This window comes from Hippopotamus amphibius, chromosome 12 (assembly GCF_030028045.1).
Source record: "Hippopotamus amphibius kiboko isolate mHipAmp2 chromosome 12, mHipAmp2.hap2, whole genome shotgun sequence".
Taxonomy (NCBI): domain Eukaryota; kingdom Metazoa; phylum Chordata; class Mammalia; order Artiodactyla; family Hippopotamidae; genus Hippopotamus; species Hippopotamus amphibius.
This window is the reverse complement of record NC_080197.1, coordinates 62,353,469-62,372,264: the sequence shown is the minus strand read 5'-3', so window position 1 is coordinate 62,372,264 and position 18,796 is coordinate 62,353,469. Positions and strand designations below refer to the sequence as shown.

At 37.7% G+C, this 18,796-nt stretch overlaps 1 protein-coding gene across 1 annotated transcript in view; it reads right to left on the bottom strand.

Annotated features, from left to right (window-relative positions):
* ABCC9 (ATP binding cassette subfamily C member 9) overlaps positions 1–18,796 on the bottom strand; it is a 142,526-nt gene that overhangs the window by 89,976 nt on the left and 33,754 nt on the right. The window contains exons 13-16 of the mRNA XM_057702727.1: positions 16,896–16,936; positions 15,827–15,969; positions 7,685–7,793; positions 2,738–2,845 (exon numbers count right to left, since the gene is read on the bottom strand). Coding sequence (XP_057558710.1) covers positions 2,738–2,845; positions 7,685–7,793; positions 15,827–15,969; positions 16,896–16,936 — 401 coding nt within the window. The remainder of the gene's footprint in view (positions 1–2,737; positions 2,846–7,684; positions 7,794–15,826; positions 15,970–16,895; positions 16,937–18,796) is intronic.

The following is an 18,796-nucleotide window of genomic DNA, read 5'->3' as shown; positions in this document are numbered from 1 at the left end:
ATTTCATGATTCCATTCACATGAAATATCTAGAATAGATAAATCTGTAGAGACAGAAAGCAGATTGGTGGTTGGCGGGAGCAAGAGAGAAGGGAAAATGGGGAGCAACTGCTTAAAGGGTATGGGGTTTCCTCTTGGGGTAATAAAAATATTTTCAACTAGATAGAGGGGATGGTTGCACAACATGGTGAATCTAAATGCCACTGAATTGTTGACTTTAAAATGGTTAATTTTGTGCTATGTGAATTTCACCTCAGTTGAAATAATTGTTTTTTTTTTTAAATTATAGTTGATTTACGATGGTGTGTTAGTTTCTGGTGTGTTAGCAAAGTGATTTAGTTGTAGATACATACCTATATTCTTTCTGATATTCTTTTCCATATTCTTATGGATTTTTACAAGATATTGAATATGAAACAATTGTTTAAAAATGTAAAGGTGGGACCTTGCACACACCATTGTCCATTCCCTCCCACCAAAAATAAGTAAAAATGCAACAAGTAAGGAAATGTCCAGTGAAAGTATAAGGAAAAAGTACAAAAAGAGATGTATGGTCCAGAGCACCTAAGCTTCTTTTCCCCCAAATGGCCAAGAATAGCTAAAATACTTTAGAAAAAAAAATAAGTTGTAAGAACTTGTCCTAAAAATATCAATGCTTATTAGAAAGCTTAAGCTTTCTTGGTGATTCTAATGTACAGCCAAGTTGGAGAATCACTACACTTCTTTGAAATTCACAGGTGATATATTTATCCTCAAAACAACCCCAAACTAAAATGGCATCCCCACCTCAAGAGAGGCAAACCATAGCTTAGAGAAGCAATCTGCCCAAAGATCACACATCAAATTTATGGCAAAGGGAAGCCTAGCATTAGCTGGCATTAGCTTATTCCATCCAATAACACATTTGCTCCAATTGCTGAGAGCCTACTGTGAGACAGGTATGCTGTAAGACAGCAAGGAGAAGGAAAAGAATTAAATGTGGCTCTTGGCTCTACCATCCACCTCGCTGAGCATCCCTCACTCTCTGACTGAGCTGGGCAGTGCAAGGAGTGGGATAGCCCCAGCAGACAACAAGGCTAGTTTTCTAAACGGCTAGTTTCCAGGACTCTGTTGGCTCCAATATCCAGAGGTACTTGACTGTTGCAGGCATCTGTTCTGGTTCCTACACTGCCCTGGGGCTGATCCCAACTCTTAGTCCTCAACCCGTGTTCCCGTGGTTGCCTGTTCCATGAAGCACCCATGCTTGGGGAGAGTACAAAAGGCTTAGTTTCAATAACAAAAAAACAAACAACCCAACCAAAAATGCTCAGAAGACCTAAGCAGACATGCTCCAAAGAAGACGAACAGACGGCCAACATGCATGTGAAAAAATGGCTCAACATCACTAATTATTAGAGAAATGCAAGTCAAGGCTATGATGAGGTATCACTGCACAGCCATCAGAATAGCCATCATTAAAAAGTCTACAAGTAGCAAATGTTGGAGATGGTGTGGAGAAAAGCGAACTCTCCTACACTATTGGTAGAAATGTAATTTGGTGTAACCACTAGGGAAAACAGTATGGAGGTTCCTCAAAAAACTAAAAATAGAGTTGCCATATGATCCTACAATCCCATTCCTGGGCATATACTCAGACAAAACTACAATTTAAAAGATACATGCACCCCAACGTTCATTGCAGCACTATTTACAAAAGCCAAGACATGGAAACAACCTAAATGTCCATCAACAGATGAATGGATAAAGATGATGTGGTACACACATACACACACACACACACAAACACTGGAATATTACTCAGCCATAAAAAGCATGAAACAATGACATTTTCAGCAACATGGATAGACCTAGAGATTATCATATTAAGTGAAGTAAGTAAGAAAGATAAAGACAAATATCATATATCACTTATATGTGAAATCTAAAATATGACACAAATGAACTTATCTACGTGACAGAAATAGACTCACAGACATAGAGAATAGACTTGTAGTCAGCGGGAGGGGCTATGAGGGAAGGATGGACCTTGAATTTGGGGTTAGCAGATGCACAGTATTATATATAGAATGGATAAATAAGATCCTACTGTATAGCACAAGGAACTCTATTCAATATTCTATGACAAACCATAATGGAAAAGAACATGAAAAAGAATGTGTGTATATATATATATATATACACACACATATATATGTATAAATGAGTCACTTTGCTGTATAGCAGAAATCAATACAACACTGTAAATCAACTATACTTCAATAAAATAAATTTTTTAAAAAAAGGCTGAGTTTGAGGTGAGTCAAAGGCAGTATTGGGAAGCTGGATGGACGCACGCAACCCTGGTCTAAGCCTTTCCTTGTTGAAGATAATTGCTATGTAATCTACTTCTTCAAAAATTGCACCTATAATATTGGTGTTCTCTATAAATTAATTTACTTGGTAGATAAACATAAGAGTATGAGAGGAAATACGTTGGACACTAGCTTTTAACACAGATTCAGGAGAAAGATTCGTCCTCTGGTTATTTAAACATAGTCCTGGAGCAAAGCTACAGCTGGGAGGCAAGGCAGTACTCAGAATTATAAACTCATCAGAATATTTTTCAAAAATGTTGTGAGGATGAGTGACCACTCTAAAGAGACTTTAAAGACACGATGTTGGATATTTTTGCAGAACTTCATCATAAAATAGTGACATCAGTGTTTCTATTCATATAAAAATTCAGGAAATAAAATAACCCTTATTGCAATATCCTCCGTCTCTATGGGACGCAGACGTCGTGTTGATTGCTCGTAGCTGTCCAGGTGATATCTTCCAGGCTGCTTCCTGTTTATAGTTTTCGGCTGCTACATTCCAAATGGAAAAGAACACAAGTTGAAGCGCTATGAAAAAAACTGAGGTTTTACTCAACATTTACTCAAATTGCTACTTCTCCATTTAAATTCTAAGGAAAAGAAACAAGTAAAGTGAATGTCGTATTTTAAGTATTTCTATGGCTTCCCCCCACCATAAAAAGCAAATGATAATTGAAAAGTATTAAGTGATCATTTTAAACCTAATTCACAAACTTTTTAAGAAAAATGAAAATACGAAGCTGTGATACTTGCAAATGATGGAAGTTAAAGTGCTGAGCACCAAACTAGGCTTTGGCTATTCTTTCTCCAGCTTTCTGGATGAATAGACCCAGGCGGTAAAAAACTGTGTGTCATGGCAAAAGGCAAGCGGGCTGACTCAGGTTAAACTAGAATCTACTTGTTAGGCCATTGGGCTTGTAAATGTTCCAACAGTACATTTTTGGTCACCCACTGAATCACGAGGATTTTGAATCTGATACACTCACATAAATCAGACTGGGCTACTTGTCACCCAAAGATCCATGGTAGAATGAGAAAAAGCATAAAGATCTTTTCTTAAAAAACATAAATATACATGTTTGCCCAAATATATATATTATTTTATAAGGCGATCCATAAGCACTATAGAATGATCTAGTCTTTCTCAAATGCTATAGCATTGTTCCAAGCCAAAGCACTAAAGCATCCATAAGACAAAAGATGACAGCTAAGACTAGACAATCTTCTACTTAAACTGAACTCAAATTAGATCATGACTAGAAACTTGTTATTCTCTAATTCTGAGTTTAATTTCACATAAACAGAGACAAATGGCTAGAGAGAAGGTAGAAAATTCAGCTCTGTAAACCTCTAACTGGGAAAAATACATAAGCTCAAAATTTGCCCCAGATATCTAGTAAGCATTTCAACATAAATGATTATCTGTCTTACTTAAATACCTTATAGAGGTTATGAAAGCTAAATAGTAAAACACTTTAAAACTGTTAAATTACCTATAAAAGCAAAGTATTCTAGAATTGTGAAACTTTTTTTTTTTTGGCTTGAAACTGCAGTTTTAGCTTTTTGATAAATCTGTTGAGTTCTATTAAGGGAATCAGGAATGTCCTCAAATAATCAGTAATTTAATCCAAACAAGAAATCACTCTCCAATTTATATCCATTAGTGCATCAAAAGAGTATCAAACTATCAAATGGCACATTGCTAGGCTACACGCCAATCAATACACAGATTAAAAAGCCGCTAGAAGAACTAGCAAGAGTTCTGTCACAAAGAAACTACAGAATGCATTTTAAATTTAATGTATATGTATAAATAGAGCCGATTCATTTTGTTGTACAGCAAAAATCGGCACAAGGGTGTAAAGCAATTATATTCCAATAAAAAGTTAAAAAAAAAGGAAAGAAAATATCTAGGTACCTTGTGACCCAGTCAAATTGACACATAAAATGGACCATAACATATATCTATGAATAAATTTGGAGAATATTAAAAAAAATAAATTTAAAAAAGAAAGAAAGTGCTCAGGAGATTTTTAGTTTTGTTTTTCTTCCCACAGTCCTCACAGATAACCTTACATGAGACATGTAGAAAGTCACTATTCTTTAAGCCAAGTGTATTTCCTGCACAAGACAGGTCTATATCTGTACACATATTCTCTGTTTTCTGGAGATTTAACTTCTATAGTAGTATTACCCCCAGAGGTCCAAAAGGAATGACTTTATGTTCTTCACAAAACTACAGAGAGGGTGGGAGGAGGAGATGTGCTGACAGAGATTTGAGTCAGAGTCTCACAGATGTAATTTGAAGAGACTTTGGCTCTAGAGTGTCACTAATTCTCCACGGAGATTCTGCAGCCAAAACCACTTAACTCGAAGCTTTTACAGAATACATAGCATCTTAAGCACTCTCAAGAAGGAGTTTCCATTAGTGTGCTTTTCAAACACACAGCTTTTTTCTCTCCCTTTTTAAAAGTTTGTCATTTGTGGTTTGGCCTATCAGCAGTGATGAATGGCCCCAAAAGACATCAGAAGTCCAGTCTGGTTTCAATAACACTGAAGATGTTGGAGGCATCTGAACGGGATTCTTTTTTCCTTCCAACCTTTGCTCAGTTCAATTTTTCTTCTATCCCTCATCTCACACAAACGACTCTTCAGATTTCCCGCACTCCGCAAATTTGACCTCCTCTATTCCCTTTGCTGAGGTCATCTCCCTCTGCCCATCCCCAACATCTCTGAAAGATGCACTGATAAGTTCTCTGGGAATCTCCTATCATCCGAAGTGTGACAAGGCTGGTTCTAATCAAATGCTTGACTTTCTCACTGCCTCTGAGAGTAGACAGTCTATGACGTGTTTCTTTCTTGGTGTCTGTGTCCACACAAGCGCACACAAGCATTTTCAGGCTTTGTCACTGCAGTGCCTACAAGCATGGCTGGTAGTTTCTACTCAGACAAAATCACACCTGCTCAACAAAGTAACTCAACAGAGAGTAAAGAAATAACCCCAGAAAAGCAGAAAAGCAGCAAGTCTAAAGACAACCAAGTGCTTGTCTTAACTATTTTTAGCAGGTTTAAACATGATGTGAAGAAAAAATTAATATAGATTGACTTCCTGGAGAAGGCTTTCTAAGCTTCAATCCATTCCTGTCAGGAGATTGCATGTGCATTTTTGTTTGGTTACATAAATGGTAAATATATTCATATTTTTCTCTAATAGTAAATGAATAACTAATTATTAACATAACTTTTTGGGGGGGGTTGCGTTGGGTCTTTGTTGCTGCACGCGGGCTTTCTCTAGTTGCAGAGAGCGGGGACTACTTTTTGCTGCAGTGCGAGGGCTTCTCATTGTGGTGGCTTCTCTTGTTGTGGAGCATGGGCTCTAGGCACGCAGGCTTCTGTAGTTGTGGCATGCGGGCTCAGTAGTTGTGGCTCACGGGCTCTAGAGCGCAGGCTCAGTAGTTGTGGTGCACAGGCTTAGTTGCTCCGTGGCATGTGGAATCTTCCCGGACCAGGAATTGAACCCATGTCCCCTGCATTGGCAGGCGGGTTCTTAACCACTGAGCCACCAGGGAAGTCCCAACATAACTTATTTTAGAAGAATTCTCTCTACTGTTATGAAATAGATGTATTAATTTTAAAGACTTTCTTCAGTATTTTTCAGACACAGCTTTCAAGAAAGTGGTGTAATCCAGTCCCATTATTTTAAATATTACCTAACGACTAGTGGCTCTTAAATTCACATCTCCAAGGGTGACTTCTCTTCTTAGATGTCAATAAATATCTCAAAATTATCATGTGCAAAATATACCTCTTGATTCCACCTCAACAGCAATGTACTCATTTCTCAGCTTCCCTGTTTCAATTATTGGCTCCGCCGTTTACTCAGTAGTCAAACCAATAACCTAGGATTCATCCTTGAGTCTTCCTTCTCCCTCAGCATCTCCATTCAATCTATCAGCCAGTGTTTATCAGCTCAACCTAAAAACTGTACACTGAATTTGATAACTTCCTCACAAGATCCACTGCAACTGCAATAAAAATGAATTCTAACCGTCATCACTTTTTGCCTATGCTGTGATAATGACCTCTTTATTGATCCGTTATACTCTTGTCCACAATGACAACTCTCCACCCAGTAGCCAGAGTGATCTTTTAAAAATACAAACAGAATTATATGAGTCCCTACTTTAAAACTCTCCAATGGTTTCCTATTGCATGCCAATAAAATCCAAAGTCTTTCCCTGGTTTACAGCACCCTCAATCTTTGTTCTTACCTCATCTTATCCTCCTTTCTTTACCAGGCTTCAGCCAAAGTGCCCCTCTTGAATGCACCAAATTAATTCCCACCTCAGGGTCTTTGTATCCGCTAGGTCTCTGCCTGAAATGATGTGGCCCCTCTTCTTGGTCTTTGCAGAAGAGGTACCTATGCTTCATGCGGGTCTCAGCTCAAATGCCAGTTCCTCAGAGGGGCCTTCTGGGAAATGAGCACCCTGCTTGGAGGATCCCAGTTGCTGTCTAATACCTTCTTTTATTTTCTTCCCACAGGGAATTGATCTCATCTTTTTACTTGTTTATCATCTGACTCCTGCCTCAAGAAAGCAAACTCTGTGATAAGAAAGATCTTCCCTGCCTTGTTCAGAGCTACATCACTAGGTCTTGGCACAGGGTAGCTGATGAGTCTGGAAATATAGGCAAATATATAATACATATCATATTCCATTAAAACATGGCAAAATAATGTTGACTGTGTTTCCAGGCTTTATGTAGCTATGAGTAAATATTTGTGTAATGGATGAATAAACTGGTTCAGGAGTTACAAGATTCAGGTTTTAATTCTGGCTCTGCCACTAAAATCTCATGACTCTATTCAAACCTTACAGCATGCAAATAAATATATGCATCTAGAAAATAAAATAGGTAATGTAATGTAATATATTAAATGAGTCAAAAGACATAATGCACCAAAGAGTACTTCTTAAACTAAAAAGTATAATATAGTTAAAGGTATTATAAGAATATGGTACAAGAGTTCTAAGCTTATTTTGTATTATTTTTATATGAAGCTTGGGGCAGACAACCTCTCCATTTCCTTTTGAATTGAACATGAGGCGTCCCTCTTGCGATAATCCTTTGATGAGTTAAAACAACAAGCCTTATACATTTCTTTATTGATTTTAGACTTGCAAGGTTTTTTTTTGGAGAAGCAGGTGTCAATTTTCCTTCATATAGGTTAAAAGCAAAGCTTACAATTTCTTCTAATTCCACCTGTTTTAAATCATTCATTCCCAGGACTGTCCTTTATGCACAGCTCCCATAACAAGGAAAAGCACTTACAACTCCAGAATGTTTCTTACAGGATTCAAATGGAAGAGAACCTTCCCCACTCCGCCAGCTGTCCTCACCAATCTCATCACTCAAGAGAAACTCATTCAGCTTTTGAACACTGCAAAAGACAAACAAGCACACAATAAGGGTTAAAAATAAGACCACCACCAACAAAGTTCTACTTAAACAAACAAAATTTTCCCCCATGGTAAGCAAACCAGCTCAGAGAGTCATTTCTCAAGACCAGCTGGGAATTCAGCTAGGATGATTGGGACTGATGGGCTCCTGGGACCTGGGGCTTTCAGCACGAAGCATGGAAAAAATCTCAGAAAAACCAGAACCAGTTGGTCACCCTGAATTCAACCAATTCTCCTTCACACTTATTTTTTTTTTGCAAATGTATTTCTCATCCAAGACAATAGAATTGGAGAGGAATTTGAAACAAAGTGGTTAAAAATAATAACAATGAAGGAAGTGTCATTATTCTAATTTTATAAATGAGGGAAAACAAGGTACAGAGAAGTTATGTAAGTAAAAGCATGTAGCATATAACACACAGATCGGGGTCCATGCTCGCTATGCTGCCTTGCTTAAGCACTACTATATATATTGCACGTATTTTCACAACCTGACAAGGAGAGGGCCCTTTGGAATCTATCTTCTCAAAATATCGGCCAAGATCAATGGCATCAACATTACCTGGGAGCTTACTCGAAACAGAGAATCTCAGGCCCCACTCAAGACCTCCTGAATCAAAATCTTCATTTTAACAAGATCCAGAGATGCTTCATAAGCACAATACAGTTTGAGAAGCCCTGTTCTAGAAGAGTAGTTTACAAACATTCTCTAGTGTGCTCTCCAGAGGCTGGACACAAGACCTCTTGGCCCTCTTATTCCACCCATTCTAATTTTCTCAAACCAGTCTCATCGGATCAAGAGTAAAAACGAAAGGATCCAAGAAAACAATACCATAATTTGAAAACATCCTCTCATAAATAAAATGATACACTAAAGAAAAGTCTGTGAAGTGGAAAAGACAAGACATGCTCCTTTTAGCACGCTAAGATGCTAACAGTGGATAAACGGGCTTGGCACCTGCAGCGTCACCTACAGGGGAAAGATTGTCATTGGTAGGAAACTAGGAAATATACATTTGAAACAATAATTTCTTTTTATTTTTCATTTGAGCTTGTAGTCAAGTTAAGTGCCTCCAGACAGTTCTGCATAGTTTGTTTTTGTGACAGACTAATAAAATGAAGAAAAATAAATTCAATTCAGTCTGCTGCCCATGAACTTGAAGCTCTTCAGCCTTGCATGTCATAGTTACTGCTTCCTTTCTTTGGAAACTTTGGAAACATAAGGGTAGACAAAATCCACTGGGGCAGTCCAACTATTAGCTTCTAAATTTCTTTTATGAGAAAATAAAAGAAGGAACTTTTTCACTCTTTTTTTTCAATTGAAGTATAGCTGACTTATCGTATTAATTTCTGGTATACAACACTGTAATTCAGATATATCTATATCTATATCTCTACATATATATTCCTTTTCAGATTCTTTTCTCTTATATTCTTTTGTCTTATTACAAAATATTAAGTATAGTTCCCTGTGCTATACAGTAGTTCCTTGTTGGTTATATAGTAGTATGTATACATTAATCCCATAAAAGAAATAATTTTTTAATTGAAGTATAGTTGATACAATATTATATGTTATAGGCGTACAATATAGTGAGTCACAATTTTTAAAGGTTATACTCCATTTATATTAATAGTTATAAAACATTGGCTATATTCCCTGTGCTGTACAATACATCTTTGTAGCTTATTTTATACATAATGGTTTGTACCTCTTACTGCCTTACCCCCTATGTTGTCCCTTCCCCCTTTCTTCTCCCCACTAGTAACTATTACAGAGAACCACCAGTTCTCTATACTTGCGAGTCTGTTTCTTTTTTGTTATATTCATGAGTTTGTTGTATTTTTTAGATTCCACTAAGAGAAATAATTGTTTAAGGAAAACTTTGGCTGAATAATATTCCATTGTATGTATATGCTGCATTTTGTTTATTCATCTGTTGATGGACATTTGAGTTTTTTCACTTTTTGGCTACTGTGAATAACGCTGCTATGAAGATGAGTATACAAATATCTATTCAAGTTCCTGCTTCCAATTCTTTTGGGTATACACCCAAACGTGGAATTGCTGAATCATGTGGTAATACTATGTTTAATTTTTTGAGCATACCTTTTTCCATTGTTCTGGAATTCCTGACTGACTTAAATATATTCGAGTTATGACAACATGGATGAACACTGAGAATATTATGCTAAATAAGATAAGCCAGGCACACAAAAAACCCCAAAATTATCTAATTCCACTTATATGAGGTAGCAAGAATAGTCAAATTCATAGAGACAGAAAGTCAATGGTGGGGATTCCTAGGTGGTGCAGTGGTTAAGAATCCGCCTACCAATGCAGGGGACATGGGTTTGATCCCTGCTCCAGGAAGATCCCACATACCCCGGAGCAACTAAGCCTGTGCACCACAACTACTGAGCCTGCGCTTTAGAGCCCCTGAACCACAACTATTGAGCCCATGTGCTGCAGCTACTGAAGCCCATGCATCTAGAGCCCATGCTCCACAACAAGAGAAGCCACTGCAATGAGGAGCCTGCACACCACAACGAAGAGTAGCCCCCACTCACCATAACTAAAAAGAAAGCCTGCACACAGCAAAAGAGACCCAACACAGCCAATGAAATAAATAAATAAATAAATAAATAAATAAATAAATAAATTTATAAAAAAAAAAAAAAGAAAATCAATGGTGGTCACCAGGGCCTGGGAGGAGAAGTACAAGGAGAGTTTTCATTTAGCAATTTCAGAATTTAATTTGAGAAATTGGAAAAGTTCTGGAGATGGACTCTGATGACGTTTGTACAACAACGTAAATGTACCTAATACCAGTGAACTGTACTCTTACAATGGTCTAAATGATAAATTTTATGTTATGTATATTTTACTGCAATTTTAAAAGGAATTTCAGAACCAAAAAAAAGAAAGAAGAGCTTCAGGTTTTGTACTCTCTTTGAGTCTTTGACAGCAAAGCCTGACCACATAAACTTGAAAGATGGTGTTAGAAATGCCTTATGAAATGGCATTTTATTCATTTTAAATGTCAGTATCCTTTCTCTACTTTTACAGACTTTAATTGTCATTCTGTTCCAACCTTTAAAAGAGATTGGATTTTAAGGAGCACAGCTTTTTCAATCAAAGGAATATCTTTTAGAAAATCTCACACTGTGTCTCTGCACACAAGGGAAAGTACAGGGCTGGCTTCATGTGCTTTTGTAACTCTAAGTCCAGCAGCTGCTGGTACACATTACTCAATAAATGTTTGTTGAATCAATCAGAGAAGGAATAAACCAATGATTCAGACATTTAAGTAAGGTCAGCTGATTCAATTCTCCATTTCACTTTCTAGCACACACACAAATCTTACTGAAGCTTTTATGAAATTAATGAGCCCCATTCTTGCTGAATATCAGGAAGCAATGGTCCCTGAGCATGACTGGAGCATGGGGAGAACTTTCTTTCCTCTTCATAAGGTTCACTTTGGAACTCCAATTACAATGAACATCAGAAGACCCAATACTAGCACTTTTCTGAATCTCCCCGTTTCCCCTCCCCATCCCCATTATTCCAGGCTCTCTGGCTAAGGGTCCCTTGCACTGCTATTTTGTTTGTTTTGTTACTGTCCATCTCTCCCACTAGACTGCGAACTCTTTAAAAGCTAGATTTTCATCTTCAGAATCTAGTGCAGTGCCAAAAGTATAACATAGCAATTCCTCAAGAAATGTCTGATGAATGAATAAATAGGTAATACAAAAAGCATTTCCTGTTCATATGAGGGCCTTTCAGAACTCACAGAGGCAAAACAATTATGGAAAATGCATGAAGCCTGACCAAGGGTGAAGTAATTTCCACCATGCTGCCAGGGTTATATTTTTAAAATGCAAATCTGTTCATACAACAGTCCTCTCCTTAAAATAACAAACGGCCACCCTGCGCCTTTCAGTATCCTTGGCATCCTCATCCTGGCAGGCTGATTGGAACTTTACTTTCCAGTTTCATCTCCCAATGCTTTCCACATCAGGACCTCTCTCCAACTACATGCAATTACCTTTAGCCACTGGAAAGTACCAAGATCTCCCATCTTCCTGCTCACCCCTTTCCCTTGCATACGTTGCTCCCTCACATAGAAAATGTCTCCCCTTTTTCTTCAATTGGCCAAGTCCTACCTATTCTTTAAGATCCTGTGAAAGAGCCACCACTTCTTTAAACCTTTACTGACCAGACTGTCTCCCTTCTCTCTTGATAAGCTTCAATGAGCCTCATATATGGCCCATGGCATTCTGTGTAGTGCTGTATCACGGCATAGCACACGTGTTGTAATTACCTCCCCTTCCCAGTCTCTCCAGCAAGACTGTGGACTCATGTGGATTTCACTCCCTCTGAAAGAGGGAGTCATCCCCAAGGCCTAGCAAGGTACCTGAACTACTTAATAAATGAGTGTGGACCCACAGAAAGACATCTCTCTGAAGCATGAAATGGAGTTTAGTAAAAGGGTGGTCAATTAGTAACACTAAGATTTGTTAAATATCTAAGATACTTAGACAATGTGCTGGGCATTTTTCATGTATTATCTCATTTAATTCTCCCAACCACCATAAGCAGGAACCAGTATAATTCTCATTTGATAAGTGAGGAAGCTGAGCCGTAGAGGCACCAAATAACATGCTTGTTGTTGAACAGTGAGTGTTCCATGGCTATGCCAGGATTTGAAAACAGGTAGACTTGATACCAACCAGTTTTCTATCCTGCCTCCATCACCTTATAGTTCAGTGTTTTACTAATTTCTCATTTGTTTAGGTAATTCATAAAAATATTTAAGGTTTTGTTACCCATGATATCTTTTCACTTTTTAAGTTTGGGTGTTTATATACAGCTTGAGTACCTTGGACAGGTGCTATGTCTTTGGGGAATAAATGATTTTGTTGCTGGCAGTTATGTGATTTTCTTGTGGGAACCATGAAATTTTTGTAAATGCTGACCAGGTCAACCTGTGAGCCTGTTCTATGATAAATATCAGTAACAATTTATTTGATTGAAGGTAATCCCATCAGACTAGCCAAGTGTACTTTCCTTTGGGAAGTACATGAGAGAAAGGACATGGAGTTATCTTCCAACAAAGCGAGGGATTAGTTTGACACATTTTTTCCTTGGCAAATAACATCTTTGGACATAGATACTGCATTATACATCAAATACCAGAAACCTAAACTCAAGATATTTATAAAAGATACAATATAGCAACTTACATTTTCATCCAGAAAAGCAATTTACATTAATTACTTTTTTTTTTTTACAAATAAAGCAAGGAGGACAAGAAAGGCAGGAATCCAGAAAAATCACTCATTCGAGTATTTTAATATTTTAGAAACTAGTGACTTTCCTACTTTTCTTCATTTCTTCCCTCTGTCTTGAAAATGTAGACTGGAACAGATTGTTATAAAAGGTCCAGAAAACTCAAATGATGTGGGGTGCTGGGGTTACGAGAAGATAACCTGAATCTTAACTGCCTCTTTCTTCCATTTTATTATGTATACATGGGATGCGACCCTTTGCGCACCATGAAGACAATTTTGCCTAACAAGCTAAACATTTTTAAAAGAAAAAATAGCATTTTCTCAAAGCAACGAATTTTACATGGCCTGGACTTTTCCTACAGCAGAGACGTTTACACATCTCTTACATGCACCCGTAACACAAGTTAGGGAGTACGCTGCACCCCATTCTAACTCACCAAATTTCTGAATGCATCTCAGAGTGTAGTAAAGAACTTATGACTTCCACAGTCCTGAAGAAGAGGTTTCAAAATCAGCTAACCAAAGTCTCCAATTATAAACAGGCTGCTCAACTCGCTGTGGGCCAACTGGCATTAAAGACAGGTCACGGGTTCCCAAGCATAGAAGAAAACGCCGAGCCCAAATGGGAAAAATGCTCATTTGGGTTCCAGGAACCAGCACACAGTGGGAAAAAGGACTGGCCTCCTCTGTTGACTGGTCATCTCCCTAGGACCCACAAATCAACCACTGAAATTCATTTTAGAGAAGCAAGTTTTATAAGCTGATTCTATTTGGCCTATGGCTTGGGAAATCTGGAGCTGAGCCCTGAAAACAGACTGGTCTTTATCAAACTGGCAAATGCCTTTCCCCTGGCACATACAGAAGAGACAGTGCTATGCAGAAACATACAGGGATTAGGAGCCACCGTCAGCTTTTCTAAGATTTACTACAGCAGGATTGTATACTATGGACTTGGGGGATACCCACACTCCCAGATTTATTAATTTTTTTTCATAGCAACTCTTAAAGTCTTTTTGGTGCTTGGTGACCTCCTGATTTCAGAGGAGTGATCTATTATTAGTTATCAACTGCTTCCTATCTCCACTTGTAGCACAAAGTCAGATTCAATTAAAAAGGCAACCGTGAGAGGGACAGCTATTAAATGGAGAAAATGAAAATAAGAACCAAAATAGCAGACTCTGGCCATTTATCAGTTTTATTGTTTGAAGTGGCTTCTCTTCCAGAGCACTGCCTAATTTGGAAGTGGCGCTAGAGAAATCAGTCAGTGATCCGTACAAGTGTTTCAGAAGGCAGAACAATAAGAAAATGAGGGCAGATGAGGCCAGAGCTTTAAACTGTTAACAGCTCCAGAATCTGTTACTAATGGCATATCTTACAGAATAGAATTGAAATCATGTTACAGTATTAGTAAGAGAACTTTGGCTTACAATAAGATAAGGTTTATGCATTTTAATGATATTTGGTTATGAAGTCTTGTTAAGCCAGTATAAACTATTGCCTAAAACTGGAGATTCTGGTAAGAAACTAGTTTGCTTAGCAATACACAGGCATTGGGAAAGTATTTCATTTTAAAGGACCTTACAATAGATGCTCTACATTGCTATCAGTGACGACACTATGCTTAGTATATTTAAGGCCTCAATTTTCCAATTTTCTTTCTGTATTGAAACATCCTGGCATTTCTTTCAAAGGCCAGATATAAATATGATAATAACTATTTATGAAATATGCTGAGGTTTTATAAGGTTTATGAGACCTTATAGCAAAAAGCAAAATACTACTTTGACAGCCTTGTTGATAATATAGACTCAAACATAGAAGACTATGGCACATAGAGCTTAGTATAATATAGTTTGGTAACATATTTATTATATAATACAAGTAAAAATGGTGGGAAAATGCTCATTATCAGATCACATCTATTTTTATGGGAAATGGTGAGTGTGAGATGAAGTCTACATTCCTTAGGAACCTGAAGAAGTACACTTAAAATTAACAAAACACTGCACTCAGTTTTGCAAAGTCTTCCCATTTGCAGAGACTGTAAGCCCGAATTTTTTTTTTTTTGCCAAATTAACTAAAATTAAAACAGAAAATATGTGTTGATGTGAACATTCTCTATCACTGTTAGTGAAAACATGAACTGGCCCAGCTTTGCTGGAAAACATTATGGCCATATTTATTTAAAAAAAAACTTAAAAACCTGTACACCTTTTGACCTACGTCTCCTTCAATGGAAAACGACATGGCCTTAAGAAGATGCATACTATTAGAAAGAGTATCACCACTTCTAGAAATCTGACTTCAGGAAATAATCAGAGAAAAGTTTAAAGATAAAAAGATGCCTCTCTCAAATGTTATTTACATTATTTATGTTAGCGTGAAAATAGAAACACTCTAAATGTCTAAGAAAGAGGTAACATTAAATAAATTAGAATACTTTCAAACAATGGAATATCATGTTGCCAGTAAACGCCATGCATTATGGTCTTAATGACGGGAAAAATAACCCCCTCCCTCCAAATTCAAAATTTTTATTTCAGAATAATCATTTTTATATGAAATAAATAAAAGACTGAAAAGTAGCATACCAAAATTTTTAACAGTTAATCTCTGGACTGTGATTTGGATGTTTCTTTTATACTTTTTCTAATTTACTACCATGAGCAGATAGTATTTCTATAATCAAGCAAAGAACTACAGACATTCCAGCACATACCTGATGATGGCTTTGACGGCAAATCTGACCACGGTGGAGAGCAGGAAGAGAGGGGTGACCAGGATGTGGAAGAGAGACAGCGAAGCAAAGGCCTCTGAAGGTTTGAGATTGTTGCCGCTGGCATACGCGTGGGTCACAAACGTCTGTGCAAAGACAGGATTTTAGAGAACGCTGGAGAAAGTTTCACAAATGCTTACATTCAATTTTACAAAAACCTAACATAATCTGCTATGCCAATATGTCCATTGCAACTCTGAAAAATATAATACAGTTACTTCATCCAAATCACTCCCTAAGGAAACTAACACTTGCCATTGGTGGAGTACGCAATGGTTTACATTCATTCCAGCAGTAAACTTGTGAAAAGGGCAAAACAGATGCTATTGACAGATTAGAAAGGTGACTTCCGTCAAATTACTGAGAAGAGGGAATAACCATGAGAGAATTCAGAGTTCTTAACACCTAGTCAGGCTCTTTCCAACCAATACTAAATTTTCTGAGAGGAAAAAAAGAAACATTCCATTGTTTTAGGGTCCCTATTGTGGGTCTTTCCTAAAATCGACCACACTGGTATCCAAGGCAGACTTACTTAGATTTCTAAATATCATACTAGTTCCTGGGTTTGTCTTTTTAGTTTGAAATATAATGTAATCACTTAATACTTTCTGGTTGTTGATCCAGCACTATCTTGTAAGAACATCCAGGAACCAGGTCATGAAGATTAGGACAGGAGGTTCTCAACCTCTGTTCTTTTTGCTCCGCAGGGCACACTGGGCAGTGTCTGGAGATATTTTTGATGGTACTAATGGCATCTAATAAGTAGAAGCCAGGGATGCTGCTAGACATGCTAATGCAGAGGACAGGTTCTCAAGACAAAGAATTAATTATCGGGCCCAAAAGGTCCACAGCACCACGATTGAGAAACGCCAGGTTAGAACTATCACAATGGGGACAGCAAAGAGAAAACCGAAGGCGAGGTAAATATGTTACCACCCACCCATGCTTGTTCCTAAGCCATTTCTAAACACTGACTTAGTTCCATTTCTTAAGGTAAGAAAAAGTGTCTTACAGCAAGAACAGCTGCTATGGGAATTGCCGCATTCATGAAGACTGTGGAAAGAAAGCAAACACATTCGTTTCATTGAACTGTGAAACATTCTCAGTAACTTAGTTAATCACAGATCATAATTTCAACTTTCCTTGCAGACAGGGAGGACCAAGTGTGTTAAGTAACATTTCGTCTTAAGTCCACAAACATTTCCCAGTTGGTATTTCCTGGTTCACAGTTGTGAACTCCCACACGTGAGTCTTAACCAGAAAATGTTTTTCCTTCTCGAAAATTTATTTTTTTCTTATGAAATGTTACAAAGAACAAAATTTAGATAAAATAAAGTTAGTAGAATTTAACAAATATGTATTCCTCCCAGGATTCACAGTCTGTATTTTGTTTGGTCCACTAAACTAACTTAAAAATATGAAAACTGGGATATTACACAGATATAAAGCAAGAATTTGACATCACGTGAAAATCTTCCAGCAGTGATATTTTCACTTATGGACCATTTTTTTTAAAAATGAAATCACTCCATATCCTGGGCCCTCTGCTTGTTTAAATATCTCTCCAGCAATATATTGCACTAGCAGTTGATAAGCGTGGTATGCAGAACTGAAATAAGAAAAACTCATATTTAGGCTAAAAATACTAGCATTTGGAAGTAATAGGAAAAATAAAAAGCCAAGTTGATAATAGGTAGTTATTTTGTCATAAACCATAGAGTTTTAGGAGCTGAGGACCAAAAAGTAACATCCTAATGCAGAGGACAGGTTCTCACAACAAAGAATTAATTATCGGGCCCAAAAGGTCTACAGCGCCATAGTTGAGAAACACCGGGTTAGAACTATCACAATAGAGACAGCAAGGAGAAAACTGAAGGCGAGGTAAATATGTTACCATCCACCCATGTTGGTACCAGCCAGGCAATGGCAGAGCAAGAACTAGAATCTAGTTTTCTTGGCACTCAGAAGACAGTCCATCCAAAAATCACCACCAGCACTCAGGATCTGCTCTCATGAACTGTCTTTACCACCGTGTACAGACCCAGCTTATGCTTTTGAAGGTCCAGAGGTGGCTTAGCTATCAAATCCAAATTCTTATACAGTACCAGCAATCGAAACGTGGCTCTGAGAGTCATAACAGTACAGACGAAGAGCCATGTTTCTGTCATCTTTCTCTGGCTATCATTAGCTTTTTTTTTTCTATTGAGTGTATTTCTTTCTTTCCTTCACATCATTATTTATAACTCATTCTAAATATCTTTAAATAAGTAATCTCCTCTTGATGAGGAAGAGTGAGAACAGCTGCTATTTTATTAAAAACTCTTTCTCCAGCACTCTGCACCTGGGGCAGGTAGCAGGGATCCCTCCTACCTCATCATAAAGATGAGAATGGGATGCACGAGGTCACACAGCTGGGCTCCTCAGACCGTGCTCACCACCACTTCACTCTGCCGCTACTCAACAACTCACAATTGCTCAGGTATGATGGGAGTACCTCCACATGCATTCGCCTATTTAATGATTATGACTACCCCGCACAATAATGAGTAACAGGCAAGATTCCAAACTTGGCATAAACTTGGAGGTAACAGAGTTTGGATTAAAACCCAGACCTTTCTGGTCCAAAGCTTCATGTTCTCCCTGCCCACTCCTCCATATAAAACTCTATCAAAGTGAAGAGAGAAAAAATAAAAGTGTCTTTGTCTTTTGCCAATAAATGCAATCCATAAACAGCACATGACCATTTGGCAGTGGAGAGGAGGAAATGATTTAACCAGAATCTCTTTTGTCCCCAGATATGATCTCCAGTGGCAAGAACACTGATTAATAGAGATGTATCTTCAGTTCTATTAGTATTTGTCCAGTTTAACTTTGCTATTCAATATTTTCTGATACTACAGAATGAGCGCTTTT